Source organism: Molothrus aeneus, chromosome 6, assembly GCF_037042795.1.
Source record: "Molothrus aeneus isolate 106 chromosome 6, BPBGC_Maene_1.0, whole genome shotgun sequence".
NCBI lineage: Eukaryota > Metazoa > Chordata > Aves > Passeriformes > Icteridae > Molothrus > Molothrus aeneus.
In genome coordinates this window covers 4,680,729-4,694,247 of record NC_089651.1, presented here as the reverse complement: position 1 = coordinate 4,694,247, position 13,519 = coordinate 4,680,729, and the positions used below count along the sequence as shown (strand labels likewise).

Genomic DNA, 13,519 nt, shown 5'->3' with positions numbered 1-13,519 from the left:
TTTTTTTTTTTGAAGTTACGAAATTAAAACTTTTTCCTGTATTTTTTTCAAGAACACATAACATTTCCCAGTCACTTAACCAAGCATTGATCTGTTGCAGATAAAACAGCAGCACCCCAATAGAATAGAACAGCACTCCTATAAAATAGAATATTTTCTGTTGATATGCCTCTCGTGTTTTTACTTTGTGTAAGGTCTTATATCCAATTAGATCTCCTTCACTTCTCCTGAGCACTATTCTCCTGGAAGAATAGTGCTCAGAATACCTGGAAATTACAGGTGCTGTCACTTCCCCATCCTGGTTGGCAGCCCAGATTCCAGGTTCATTATGGGAAAAGCTTTTTGCATTTTGCATGCAGGTGTGCTTCATTGCTCCCTTTGTGAGCTACAGGTTTCCATTTTGCCTTCTCTCCTTCCATGATCAGACAAGACTTGAACGTGCGTCGTTATCCTTTACCATCTTTATCCTTGAGCAAACACTTAATTGACATGAGGAAGTTAATCAACACACATGCCTGAAATTGTGGCTGTTGAATTTAAATACTCTGTTTCTGCATTATGCTTCCAATTAAAGCCTACAGGTCTTACATGAGACTCAGAAATTCTTGAAAACTGAAGTTTTTAAGTTCTTCAAAACATAACCACTCTCTTGATCCTTTTGTAGCTGGTAGGAGTATTTCTAGATGATCTGGAAATAAATGAAAATAGATTTTTATTTTGCTGTTCCTTGCTATAAAAGTCCTTTATAACAGTTGAAAAGAATCTTACACAACTGTGGACTTTTGTTAGGACTAGGACTTCTGTTAAAATACATTGGTCTCAAATGACTTTATGAATAAATTAACATAATTTAGTGTCTTTGTAATTGGCATTCTCTTGTGCATCCTGTGTTCAGCTTTATGGAGGTTAATTGGGGGAATCTGCTGGGAAAGGGGAAACCAGATACAGGGAGTTGTACTTTTATCCTGAGCTCTTTCCACCATGGTCTGAGGAATTCCCCCAGCCAAGACCATCCAGGCTGCACTATTTCAAGTGACTAAATAAAACTATGAACAAATTATTATATCGTCAATAATTATGTATAAATTCATAATTGCATACAAGTTTAACTGTGCTTTAGGAAAGCATTTTATAAGAATATTATTTTAAGAAATAGCAAAAGATGGTATTTCTCAGATCCTGCCTGACCAGCCAGTATCTGCTGCCTGCCCCTGTCAACACTGGGGTGTCAGGGCTGTGGTCACTCTCACAAAACACGAAGGCAAAGGCAGAAATCCAGGGTAGGCTGTTGATCTCCTGATGATAAAATACAGGAATAAAACCTTACAAACTTCTCAATGAGCAGTCCTCAGTGCATTGGCTGTCCTTGCTCTGTTCCCTGCAAGCAGAGTTTGACAAACCATTCTCCAAGGTAAGGTGCAATGTTCTGATTGCTGCACCTCCTACTCCAAAATGTTTGTGGGTTTGAATTCTCTCAAGATTAGGTGAACCACAGCAGGATGATTGACTGCATCACTTTATTTCAACAACTGTGCAAAAAAAAAATTAAAATTAATTCAGTATTTATTGATTTGCAGTTATATTTTGGCAATGCATCAAAAATTCTACCATCAAACTGCTGCAAAGCAGGGAATAATTAAACAGTGCATTATATCTTATTTTATTGGGTTCTTATTGGCACCCGTGAATCAGGACTACTTTTTTTTAAAAGGGATTTATCTTCCCTTCTTTCCCCAACAAATAAATCTCTGTTAGTCACTTCCTATTGTTCAGGAAACAAGATGAACTTTATTTTTTTTCCTACAGCTTGAATAGGTTCCTTTCTCTGTGCCCAGAGACTTAAGCCTTCCTTATCTGAAAAATTTCACAAAAACTTCCATTTTTAGAACTCCCTTTATCAAATACTGTACTCAGGCAATGAAACATGAAGAAATGTTGGTCTGCCACAAGTCTGTGGTACCTTAGATGCCTGCAGTAATTTTTCACAGCTTCAAGTGCAGTGCATTGTCTATTTATTTGCATACAATGAACAAACTTGCAGTGCCCTACCTGTAAGTGTGACAAATGAGGATAGAAGAAGGCTGCCCTGAGCCTCAGTGGATAGCAAACATCCTGCATTTCCACCTGCTAGCACAGAATTTGACGCAGAACAGGCTAAAGTTCAATAATCTGATGACTCAAAGTGAATTTTTGAATCACTTGTAACATTGTATTATTTGGTCTTTAATATGCTTTACATTCTTCTGAGTCTATGTACCATGGAGATCAGTTTGGCTTTGTCTGTTCCTGTGGAAATCAATCCAAAAACCATGAATTATTTTATGTTGTTCTAATACACTTCCATTGAGTAAGAATATCAAAATCCTTGATTTGTAATAGAAAATTATACTTTGTACACAGTAGAAAATTATGTTGGATCTCTCAGCAGTTTGCTGCAGGCAGTAGAAAAAAACCCACTTATTACTCTGAAAATGAATTTATTTTTTCATTTCATTGCAATGAGAAATGCCAGCTGCTATAATGAACAGCTCATGGAAGACATCACAAGAAAACTTCAACCACATGTGCTGTTCAAGCTGTGTGTCCCACAGGAAGAGCCAGGGACAGGGTTCAGGTGTCTATATGCCTATATATATATATATATATATGGGAATGTATGGAATTGATATTTGAAGATGCTTCTAATCAGGGACTTGCATTTCCTTGGATTTATCCATCATTCAGAACTTTCTTCCCAGTTTTGAAATGGAAAGCAGCTTCATTTCAGTGGATTGCAAACATCCTGCAAAACAGACACAGAACTATCGGAGAGGGTCCAGTGGAAGGTCACAAAGATGGTCAGGGATCTGGAGCATCTCTCTTCAAAGGAGAAACTGCAGGAGCTGGACCTGTTCAGTGTGGAGAAGACTGAGAGGGGATCTCATCAATGCACATAAACGTCTCAAAGACAGGCGACAAGAGGATGGTGCCAGGCTCTTTTTGGTCATGCCCAGGGACCGGATGAGGAGCACTAAAACACCACAAGTTCCACCTCGGCACGAGGAAGAGCTTCTTTCCACTGAAGGTGGCAGCACACTGGAGCAGCCATTCCAGAGACACCCGAGCGCGTTCCTGTGTGACCTCGCCGGGGAGATTACACTGGATCGTCTCCAGCGACCCCTTCTACCCATGGCGATCGTTCCGTGGCTCTCAGGGCAGCGGAGCCACCCTCGGGCAGCGCCGGGGCCGTCGCTGCCCTTTCTGCCCCGGTCCCGGGCACCGCCCCGGGGCGGGGGCGCGGCAGCTCCGCCCCCGCGGGCCCCGAGAGCTCCGAGAGCCGCCCTGGCGCGGCAGATGCGCGGAGCCGGCGCTTGCCATGGCCACGGTGCGGGAGAAGGCGGCGGCTCTGAGCCTCAGCGCGGTTTGCAGCCCCGCCGCCAGGCCCCCGGGTACGGCCCAGCACCGGGGAGCGGAGCGGGGAATGGGAATGGGAATGGGAGCGGGAGGAGCGGGATCGGCGGGACGGACGGATGGGACGGCTCTGCCCGCCGTGGGACATGGCTCCTGCGCTCGGCGCCTTTCCCGGCTCTGGGAGCTTCAAAACTTGGCCGCGCTCCGGGAGCCGCTTCCGCGGGGATCCCGTCCCGGCTGTGCCGGCGGCAGCGGCGGCTCCGGGCCGGGTGGCAGCGCCGGGACCCTGCCTGCCCTTCCCTGCTCTGCCTTTTCTTACCCTGCCCTGCCTTGCCTTGCTCTGCCCTGCTCTGCCCTCGGAGCTGCTGCCGGGGTGGCTGCCCGGGAGGCTTGGCCCCAGCTCGCTTTAGGAGCAGGTGCCTCGGTAGCGCAGCGTAAGCGGTGACATCGGGCGCGCTCGCTGGGAAGCGCCTTTGCCCTTTTTCTTTCCCTGCCTTTTCCCTTTTTCTTTCCCTACCTTAACTTTGTGGAAAGCTGTTGTCTTAATGGCACGCTTCATACCGCTTCCCTCAGGAAAGATCCGAAGGCTCTGTGTGTGCAAGGAAGCGTTGGTAAGGCTGTGAGTGGTAGTTAAAGCATTGCAGGTTGTACGTGCTCGTGTTTATTCGAGCGGCAGAAACCAGCGTGGTTGTGTGTTTGGTGGTGCCGGGTTTGGGGTTCTTCCCTCCCAAAGAGCATAGCTGGCTGTTGGAATGTAGGGCAGGAAGCGAATTCCGTGTTCGCTGTGTTTGTTCTGCCTTCCTGAAGGTGTCATCGGGTTAAAGTGTCAGCAGTTGTGCACCTTGTCCGTCTTGTACTTTGAAAGCTTTGGAAACTGGAGGTTCTGGGAGATTTCTGCCTTGGCTGGTTCAATGCTGTGTGTTAGAAAGCTGCTTTTCTTTTCTCTCTTTTTTTTTTTTTTTTTCCCCTGGCTTGATTCTTTTCAGAAACAAAAGATGCTGTCTTTCTGAAGTGTTGGTGTGTTCAAATGGTGGTGTATTCCTTGCTTTCTCTCCCTCTTCCCAGTCTTCACTGCCCCTCTACCTTTACTTTTCCCTTTGCTACTTTGCCAATTTGGGCTTTCCTGCACCTGGGGATCAGCTGAAAACTGATTGGTGATTTGGTGCCCCAAACTGGAATACACCTCTCTAACTAAAGCCCACTTCAGACTAAACAGAGCAGAAAAAAACACCTCCTGCATCTCTGTGGAAAACGTTCGTGGTAATATGTTCCAGAAGGGGTTGCATGTTGTTGTTTTTTTCAAACACTGCCTCGCACTGTTAATTCATTTGGTTTGAGGTCTGTCACAATCCCAGCTGGCTTTCTGTAGGCTTGCTGCCAACTCCTCCTTCCATATTTTGTCCTTCAGCTTTTGATTTCCCTCTTCTTCCTCTGCTTTCACTCTTAGTAAATTATTCATCTGACTTACTGAAAAACATGTTCTAATTCTAGCCTTCCTGGTGGCTGCAGCTCTCCCCAGTTGGGTGCCACCTGCTTAAAAACAAACTTGGTGTGTTTTTGAGTCCTTGTGGAGGCTGAGTGTAGCCTCAGGTCGAACTGTTGGCTGCTGGCATTTTGTTCTAATCAGACTGGTAATGAGTAATAGTTCAGTGGTTTCACTGGGGGAGGGAAGACGGGCTGGCTCACGGAAGTGGCTTTGGGTGGCAGAGGGAGCCCTGGTGGCAAAGGGCTCTCTGGTGGCATCAGTGTGGTGTCAGTGCCATCTCCAGAGAATCCATCGACTTGTTAGTGGTGTGCTAAGCACTATGTTAGGTAGTTTGTGTGTGCGCACAGTCCTGGAGCAAGCAGGGCTGGGAGGAGTCTCTTCATCCCTGCTTCCCTGTTCCCTGCCCAGCTGTGTTGTGGAGGAACAGGGGTGTTAGGAGTGCATGCAGCTGGTTTGTGGTTGTGGGACTTAGCAGTGGTTCTGCAAGGGTGACCATCAGGTGACCAAGGGACACAAAAGGACAAAGTGAGAGGCTGAAAAAACAGGAACTCCTGGTTGCAAAGCTTTTTGCAAACCACCAAAGAGAGAGAGGGAGGGAGACAGTGGCGCAGAGCAGGCAGACTTGCTGAGGAAGTAACACAGTGTTAATGCCTGAGCAACCCGAGCCAAAGTGGAAGTCTGAAAGATTTTTAAACCCTTACGAGGTTGACGAAAGCTAGAAGGCAGAAAGGGGGCTGTTCTCTGTGGCTGCAGCATGAATTCAGGCTTTGTGTGTGTTCTCAGGCTTCAGCCTGGCGCAGAAGCCCTTCGGAGCCACCTTCGTCTGGGGCAGCATCATCAGCGCTCTCCAAACTCAAGTGGAAGTGAAGAAGCGCCGCCAGAACCTCAAGAGTTACCACGACTGCTTCATTGGCTCGGATGCAGTGGATGTTGTCTTTGCCCATCTCCTGCAGAACAAGTATTTTGGGGACGTGGATATCTCCCGGGCTAAGGTGGTGCGGGTGTGCCAAGCGCTGATGGACTGCAAAGTGTTCGAGGCCGTCTCAACGAGGGTCTTTGGCAAAGACAAACGCTCCGTGTTTGAGGACAGCAGCTGCAGCCTCTACAGATTCACAAACGCCTCCAACCAGCCAGAGCTTGAGAAAAATTACCAGCAGTGTGCCCCGCAGAGGTTAGTACGTGGAGGTGAAGAGAAATTATTTACAAGAGGAAAATATGATGTGTTCTGGGGGAGAGAAAAGCAAACTTGTATATTTAAGGGGTAAAAATAGACAGGCACTGCATAGATGTTTGTGAAGTTGTGGGTGGAAGACAGGTAGGAAAGAGCAATTTGAAGAGAGCAAACCACACAGCCTACATGGCTGCTTGTTTTCTCTGTCTGTTATCACCTTGCCTTGGGGGAGGGAGGTGAGAGGGTAGAAATTAAGTACATTTACATACTGATCTAAATCAATATAACCAGCTGGAATGCATCAAACAGGCTAATGCAACAGGGCAATCTTTAGTCACTGCACATCTAGCAATGGCATAAAGAAAAAAATATTCTAAGAAAAAAATGTTTTCTCCTTTCACCATCTTCACTTTGCTATGCTTCCAACTTAGCTCCTTTTTTAGCTGTTTCTTTATGCATGTATGTTCCCAGGCAGGGTAGCAGGCTGTTCTGCTATTGCACTCCATCCTAGAACCAGAGGCAAGTGCAGTGGTGAGGTTTTTTTGTTTCCCTGTCCCTTTAGGAGTGGGCAAAGAAATCCCTGGTGCTAACGAACCCCACACAAAGCAGAACGTGTAGATGCCACTTTGCCACATAACTTCCCTTCCACAGTTTTTGTGAAGTGTTCATCTCTTCACCTACTCTGACATATTCTTACAAGAAACTCTGTGGATGTATTTAATGCAGTAGTTTTAGCAATGTGCACTTGTGGAAATTGTAAATGGTATTGACCCAAAATTCCTTATTTGACTGACATATTCCTGTGAGTAGCAAATGTGAACTTGAGTGCATCAACTGTGATGAAAAAAGTAGAGGAACACAGATTAAAAATATTTCCTTTTTCCTGCTTCTCCCCTCTCTCCCACTAGCTCTTGTTCCTTCCTAAAGCATACTGTCCCAAGTCTTTATTTAAAAAGAGAATTAATGAGAAATTAAAATCACTTTAATTATATGTGGTATTTAAAAATATTTCCATCACAAGAGCTGTTAGAGTGACACTTAGAATACATTGAAGAAACAGTCATTAAACAGGATTATTCCTGTTTTATTAGTGTAGAATAAAGGTGTTTTTCTTCTGGGCAGGGCACAGATCCATTGGGTTACATTTCTTCATTTAGTCAAAGGAACAACTCTGTCAATACATGCATATCCATGTCAAAGATAGTGGACATCAAAAAAATATTGCAGTGCCCTAAAACAAAGAAAAGCTGGGAATTGAAATCATACAGCTGTGCTTGGAGAGACAGTAATTTTGTGGCTGGAGTGGTTTTGTTACATGCAAATGATTTTTGCAGGTATGATACATTCTCCTGGGTGACTTGGACAGAGGAAGTGTCAGGCAGGGGAGACGAGGGGAATTATGTAACTATCTATACAGGAGAAAATTTTTGATCTTGGTACAGTTACCCATATCTGTATGTTGCATGAGATATTTGGTTATCCATATATATAGTTATACATATATAAACTGGTTTTAATCTCAGATATGAGAACAGCACATTGCTCTACAATACCCCATTCAAACCAGAAAGCTTGGAGGATCTTTGGGAAAACCTGAGTCTAAATCCTGCAAGCAGCCCTCAAGTAAACATCTCAGACAGCTTGTCCCGTCGAGGTAAGCCAAATAATGTCCCAGTCCTTGTCTGTGGGAGAAGGAAAATCCATCTGCAGGACTGGGAAGACTTGTGCCCCTCAAGATGGAGAGGGAGGCAAACTGACACTTACAGTATTTTGGTTTGAACACCATGTCATGAAAAGGCAAATTATATTTGTTGCAGGCTTGCCTTTTGCCTTTTTATTTCATCAGACAAGAGGCATTATGTCTTGATTGAAATAAATCAGCGTTGACTTTTTGGAGAAGAATACCCAATGTGTGGAGCTTGATTTGAGTTAGAAATATTCATAATTCTCAGTTACCTGCACTGATTGTGCTGGTTTTAGTCAGGGCAAATAGTCTGCTGTTAGCTGGAAGTGAATTGTGTATCTGCACATCCAGCACTCCTTCAGTATTGTGTGAAACTCTTCTTGACAATTCACGGCTTGTCTTTCAGACCAAACTATGATCTAATGTATTTTTTCCTTTGGTTAAAAGTGCTAATGCATCCTAGAAACTGTGGTTTCATCATAGGGAAATATTCAAGGAAGCTGTGATAAGGAGAGTCACTGTAGTACTTTTTTTTTCATCCCTTATCTAGAACAAAGATTGTTTGCAAATTAGAGCACAAAGAGTGTAAGGCACTTCAGATTTATTCGAAAAGCAGTTCTCCCACACTTGTAGCTAACTAAACAAATGGATAATTCTTGCCTTTTTGTGGTGATAAAAGGCACTTCAAGCTGATAAGAGCCACGTGCTTTGCTACTGCAAGTCTCTACTTTGGTAAAATCAATCTGTTAGGTTAGGCCCGATGGGAGGAAGAGGAGTTATCTTCCTTGGGATCGGTTTTTGCACATGCTGAGTGTCCCTGTGCTTTGTGTATGCACCTTTCCCAGTTATTAATGAAGTGTGGCAAGAACAAACAATTGCTCGCCTGCTGCAGCTGGTGGACCTCCCTCTCCTGGAGTGTCTGCTGGAGCACCAGGAGATCAGACCTCAGCTGCCAGAGCCCAGGAAGGCACCTGGGTATGTCATCACCAGCAACTACCTGGACAGAGAGATCCTCAAGGCTTTCAGTGACTCTCAGTAAGTGATCATTGCTGTCCTCTGCAGCTCTGAAAAACCTCCTGCTTTCAGGGGAGTGTAAAGCACAGTTGGTCTTTGGGGGGATGTAGCAAATGTAGCAGTCTCAGTCCTGCAGAAAGGATGTGAGCAGGTGCTTTTTTTCCCTGTTGGACTTGACTGGAATAACTGGTAAATATCAATTGCTTAGTGAGAATGTCTGCTGAACACTGGGATGTGTTTTGAATGCAATGACAGTAGTTGATGGTATTCAGAGGGGAAATTCTTTGTCGCGTTGAGGGAAGAATAGAGGGTTTGTAATCATCATGGAAGTTTTTCCTGGAGACATTGCTTGTGAGGAACTAGTTTAGTTTCTCCTACTGTATTCAAAGAGCTAAGAATGTTGAGCTTGAAACTGTGCATAGAGTTGAAAACATTCTCAGAAAAACTTGTACCAGTCTGAATCAGATCAAGGTTCATGTTTCTGTTTATCCAGCGATAATTGTGTCCTTATCTAACAGTAGAGGACATGATTGACTTTGGGTTTTACTGCTTAGGCCTGTTTACTTGTGGGTTACTAATTTCTCATCTTGATTAAATGCATAACAAAGAGGCTTATGGCTGTGATCTGCCCCGGTGTGTCAGGTGAAGTGTCTTGTGTGTGAATTTCCAATGGGTTTTAGTGCCCACACACACAGTTTTCAGTGTGATGAAGGAACCAGTCTGCCTGCTCTCTTTGGAAAGCTCTGCAGCCAGCTCTGAAGGGTATCCACACATAAAGGTACAACCCCAAACCCCTCTGTCTTCCAGGACAGACGAGTGGCTCTCTGCAGCAATTGATTGCTTGGAATATCTTCCTGATCATATGGTGGTGGATATTAGCAGGAACCTGCCTGATCAGCCAGACAAAGCAGATTCCTGGAAGCTGCTGCTGTTTGAAAACATTGGGAGGTACTACAGCCAAAAAAAGGAGCCACTCTTAAGCCATGCATCTGAAATTCATTTAGGAATTGCAGAACTATTAGGTAAGTAAAATAGAGCTGTGTTCCAATGCTTATGTGAGATATGAACTAAGAAACTGAGTGTTTACCTCAGGAGCTGAGATTAAAAGCTGACTTCTACAAGTGGTTTTTTGGTTTGGTTTTGTTTGTTTGGGGTTTTATGTGTGGTTGGGTTTTTTTTTTTTTAATTTCTAGTCATAAAGACTGTTCTTTGACATTTTGGTTCTTAATGCATGCAGTTCTGTAATCATTGTTCAGTAGAATGGCTGTGAAACCAGTGTTGTTATTTGCTACTAGCTGGTATCCATGGAAGTCCATGGGAAATGAAATATAAATGTAGCCTAATAGTAAATATTTAGGCTGTAAGAGCTAAACTAAAAGCTGTAGATGCTTGGTACCCCATTGACAACTTTTAGTTTTTTCTTCTTTACTTGTTTCTTAAATTTTGTTTGGACAGCATTTTAGAAAGCTTTTGATGTTTTAGTTCTCAACATTTTATTCCAGATCTTATTTTTCATAAGTTCTCTGCCTTGATTATTCACCTTTTTTCATGTTAATTGGAATACTTTGCATTTATATCCCATTCTTCCTCTCTACATGATAAAGGATATTAGTACAACCTACTTCATTTAAACAATTCATAACTCTAAAATTACTATTCTGCATAGTAAGGCAGATTAAAACTTAGCAAAATTCTACAAAGTAATTTGCAATTAACTCATCAAACTAGCCCATGTATCTAGGACATATTCCTCAGTTTTTGTGAGGTCTTTATTACCACAAGCAGAGGTCGTTCTTTTTTTTTTTTTAATAGAACCATTTTCCTTTTTCAGTATTTCTCACCCCCTTTAGGATGGCTGAACTGTAATTGAACTTAATTACAAGGGAGCTTTAATGCCAGGCTGAAGGTCTGTGTGTAGGATGTTAGAGGCTCTGCAAGCAGCCCTCCTCATCCTGGGAGAGGTTTTTGTGAGAATGGATTGCTGTGTTTGGCAGGTTCTGTTTAGAGAGATGGGCATCTCCTCAGTGGCTAATTCAGGTGTTTTATGGTAACATTTATTTAAATGAATATGGCAATGGATCCCTTTCTCTCTCCCCAGTGAATGGGAAGATGGAGCAGTCTTTAGAAGCTGTTCAGCTCTATTTGAAGCTCCTAGACAGCCAAGTCAGGGAGGAGTTCAGGAGACTGCTGTACTTCATGGCTGTTGCAGCACATAATTCTGAGCTCAAGCTACAGAAGGAGGTAAATCTGCATTCTTGATAGTTGTTTTTCTCTTTCTGAAATCCAGACTGGTCAGAAAACACCTTTGTAGTTTAAATTTGTGACTACGGGAAAAGCAATGTCTCAGAAGAACAAAGGTGGACACTAACTCTCCTCTTCTGGTCATTATTTCCCTTTGTTCTGTAGAGTGACAACAGGATGGTTGTGAAAAGGACGTTCTCTAAAGCTATTATCAACAATAAAAACCTATCCAGAGGGAAAACTGACCTCCTGATCCTGTTCCTTGTGGACAACCAGAGAGATGTGTTGAAGGTAGGAGCTAGAAAATTGACCAGGTTTTGTTTGTCTGAAAGTTGATGGAGAACTTCCATGGAAAAGCTGCTGTTGCCTTGTCCTCTCTTTCTGTTCCAGATCCCAGGGGCACTGCACAAAATGGTCAGCAATAAACTGCTGGCCCTGCAGAAGGGCCAGGATCCCTGCAAGATATCAGGTAACCCTTCCCACTGAGCTTTGTAATCTTGTCATGCCCCCAAATGAGAAACACCTGGTGCAAAAAAAAGTTTGTAACAAGGACTGATGGGATCTAAAGGAGGGTGGGTGGAGTGTGGTGATAATCCTCTGAGTGTCTCACCTTTCCTTTCAGGTTATACCTTTTGCCAAAAGCTGGATGAGAGAGAGTATCGCTCCAACACAGAGAAGACTACAAAAGATGAGCTGTTCTCTCTATTGAAAGCTATTGATGAAGATTCAAAGCTCTCTGACAAAGAGAGAAAGAGGCTGCTAGATCAGTTTCATAGTAGTAATCCAAGTATTTTTATGCAGTATTTTGGAGACAGAGTTACTAATATGTGTAAATATTGATTACTTTGTATACCCCAGCAGTGAAAACACTAATATATTTGTAAATCTTTTATATTCATGTATCTGCCTAATAAAGTTATTTTGTGGAAATTGATGGAATTTATGCAATTATTACCAATGCCAACAGTAACTGAGTTTGACCTTTATTTATAGTTTAGCTTTTCTCATTTTTAATTGCTATAGGACCAAAATAATTCCTTTTCCTCCCCAAAAGCCAAGTACTCCCTCTATTCAAGTATCAAAATTACTGAGATGGAAGACACCATGAATGAAATCTCTCTGCCACCTTTTGCCCCAGCACTGAATTTTATGTTTTTTTTTTTTTCCTAATTTGCCTTAGATTATGTGTGTATGACATAACATTGATCTTTGACTTGCTGTGTGCTGGAGAGAGCTAAAAAATATGTTCTGCTTAATACAGCACAGCTTTTCTTCAGGCTTGCCAGCCACCCTAACCCATGTGTGTGCTGAATTACTGTGCTGCTTTAAGCTCAAATGGCACCATAGTGAGGAATTGGCTCTCCTGGGGTGGTAAAGGCAGTCTGGATTTTTAAGTCAGTCTGGCTTTGGTTGCCACAGGATGTACTGTCAGTGGCTGATAATCTTCATCCCTGCAGGGTTTTGCTCTGTCTGTAACTCTTACTGATGGCACCAGCTGTAATTAGAAAAGTGCTGGAGCAAATGAAGGGCCTTTGGCTTTTCCTGTGGCATTTCTTCTTCATGGCTAGTCTACAGTGGAAATACCAAGATTTGCAACTCAGGCAACTGCAATCACATGTGTGTATATATATCTCTAACATGATCAGATATCTAATTTTGACTCTTGTGGAGTTATCTTTAGAATGATATCACCAAAACTTCATTACAGCTGCTGTTGGAAAAAAAAATACCAACCAAGTTTTGTTCAGTTTAAAGTGTTGAGCTCTGTTCTTTTATTTAGGAGCAAAAACTAATTTAATTATGATAACAAAGTAGTAATAACTATTACGGTCACAGGTGGTGAGCTGTTCTTAAAAAGCATCATCTTGTGTCACTCTCATGTCTCACTAACTAATGGTTCAGTGATTACTGGTGTCTGCTGCCAGGGGCCAGAGTGTTTCTCTGAAATGGAGCTGAAGGACTTGGTGTGCAACAGGACAATGTTTTACTGTGTCCTGATGGGGGATGGAAGACAAAAATGTCAAAAGCTTCTTCTGGTTAATTAGAAAGGACTTCTAAAAATAATCAGTTCCTGAAACCTAGCAGGGAAGCACAAGTCTTTATAGTAGTTATAGTTCTTAGTTTTGACTGAAACGTTTTTATTATGAATGCACTTCCTCAGAAAAATTGTCTTTAAAATGTGGGAGTGGAAATCCTAAATTAGTGGTGACGTTGGATTGGTTTGCTCTTCAGCAGAGTTATTTTCCCTTTCCACCTGCTGCCTGCTGTAACATCTCGGTCAGGAGGATGAGATTCCTGTCTGGGAAATGAGCTGCTGCCGGTGGGCATCGCCTGCTGGAACCCCGAGTCACGGAACCCCGAGTCACGGATCCCCTGCCCTGGGACTCACCGGGCCGGCCCCGGTGCCAGGTTGGGTCGGGCTACGGAAAAGCAGCCCGGGCGCTCAAAGGTGGGCACAGGGCAGGGTCAGCACGCTCCTTGCTCTTTTCGGGGTGATGTAGGGAATCTGAGTACCTCAGCCTCCTCTGTGGAG

At 43.4% G+C, this 13,519-nt stretch overlaps 1 protein-coding gene across 1 annotated transcript; it reads left to right on the top strand.

Annotated features, from left to right (window-relative positions):
* Positions 1–3,327: 3,327 nt before the first annotated feature.
* On the top strand, positions 3,328–11,916 carry DEPDC7 (DEP domain containing 7). The gene is made up of 9 exons (XM_066552042.1): positions 3,328–3,428; positions 5,660–6,047; positions 7,571–7,701; positions 8,577–8,766; positions 9,553–9,767; positions 10,844–10,986; positions 11,152–11,277; positions 11,377–11,455; positions 11,609–11,916. Exons 1-9 carry the CDS (start codon positions 3,356–3,358, stop codon positions 11,824–11,826), a joined length of 1,563 nt encoding a protein of 520 aa, XP_066408139.1. The 5' UTR covers positions 3,328–3,355; the 3' UTR covers positions 11,827–11,916.
* The last annotated feature ends 1,603 nt before the right edge of the window (positions 11,917–13,519 follow it).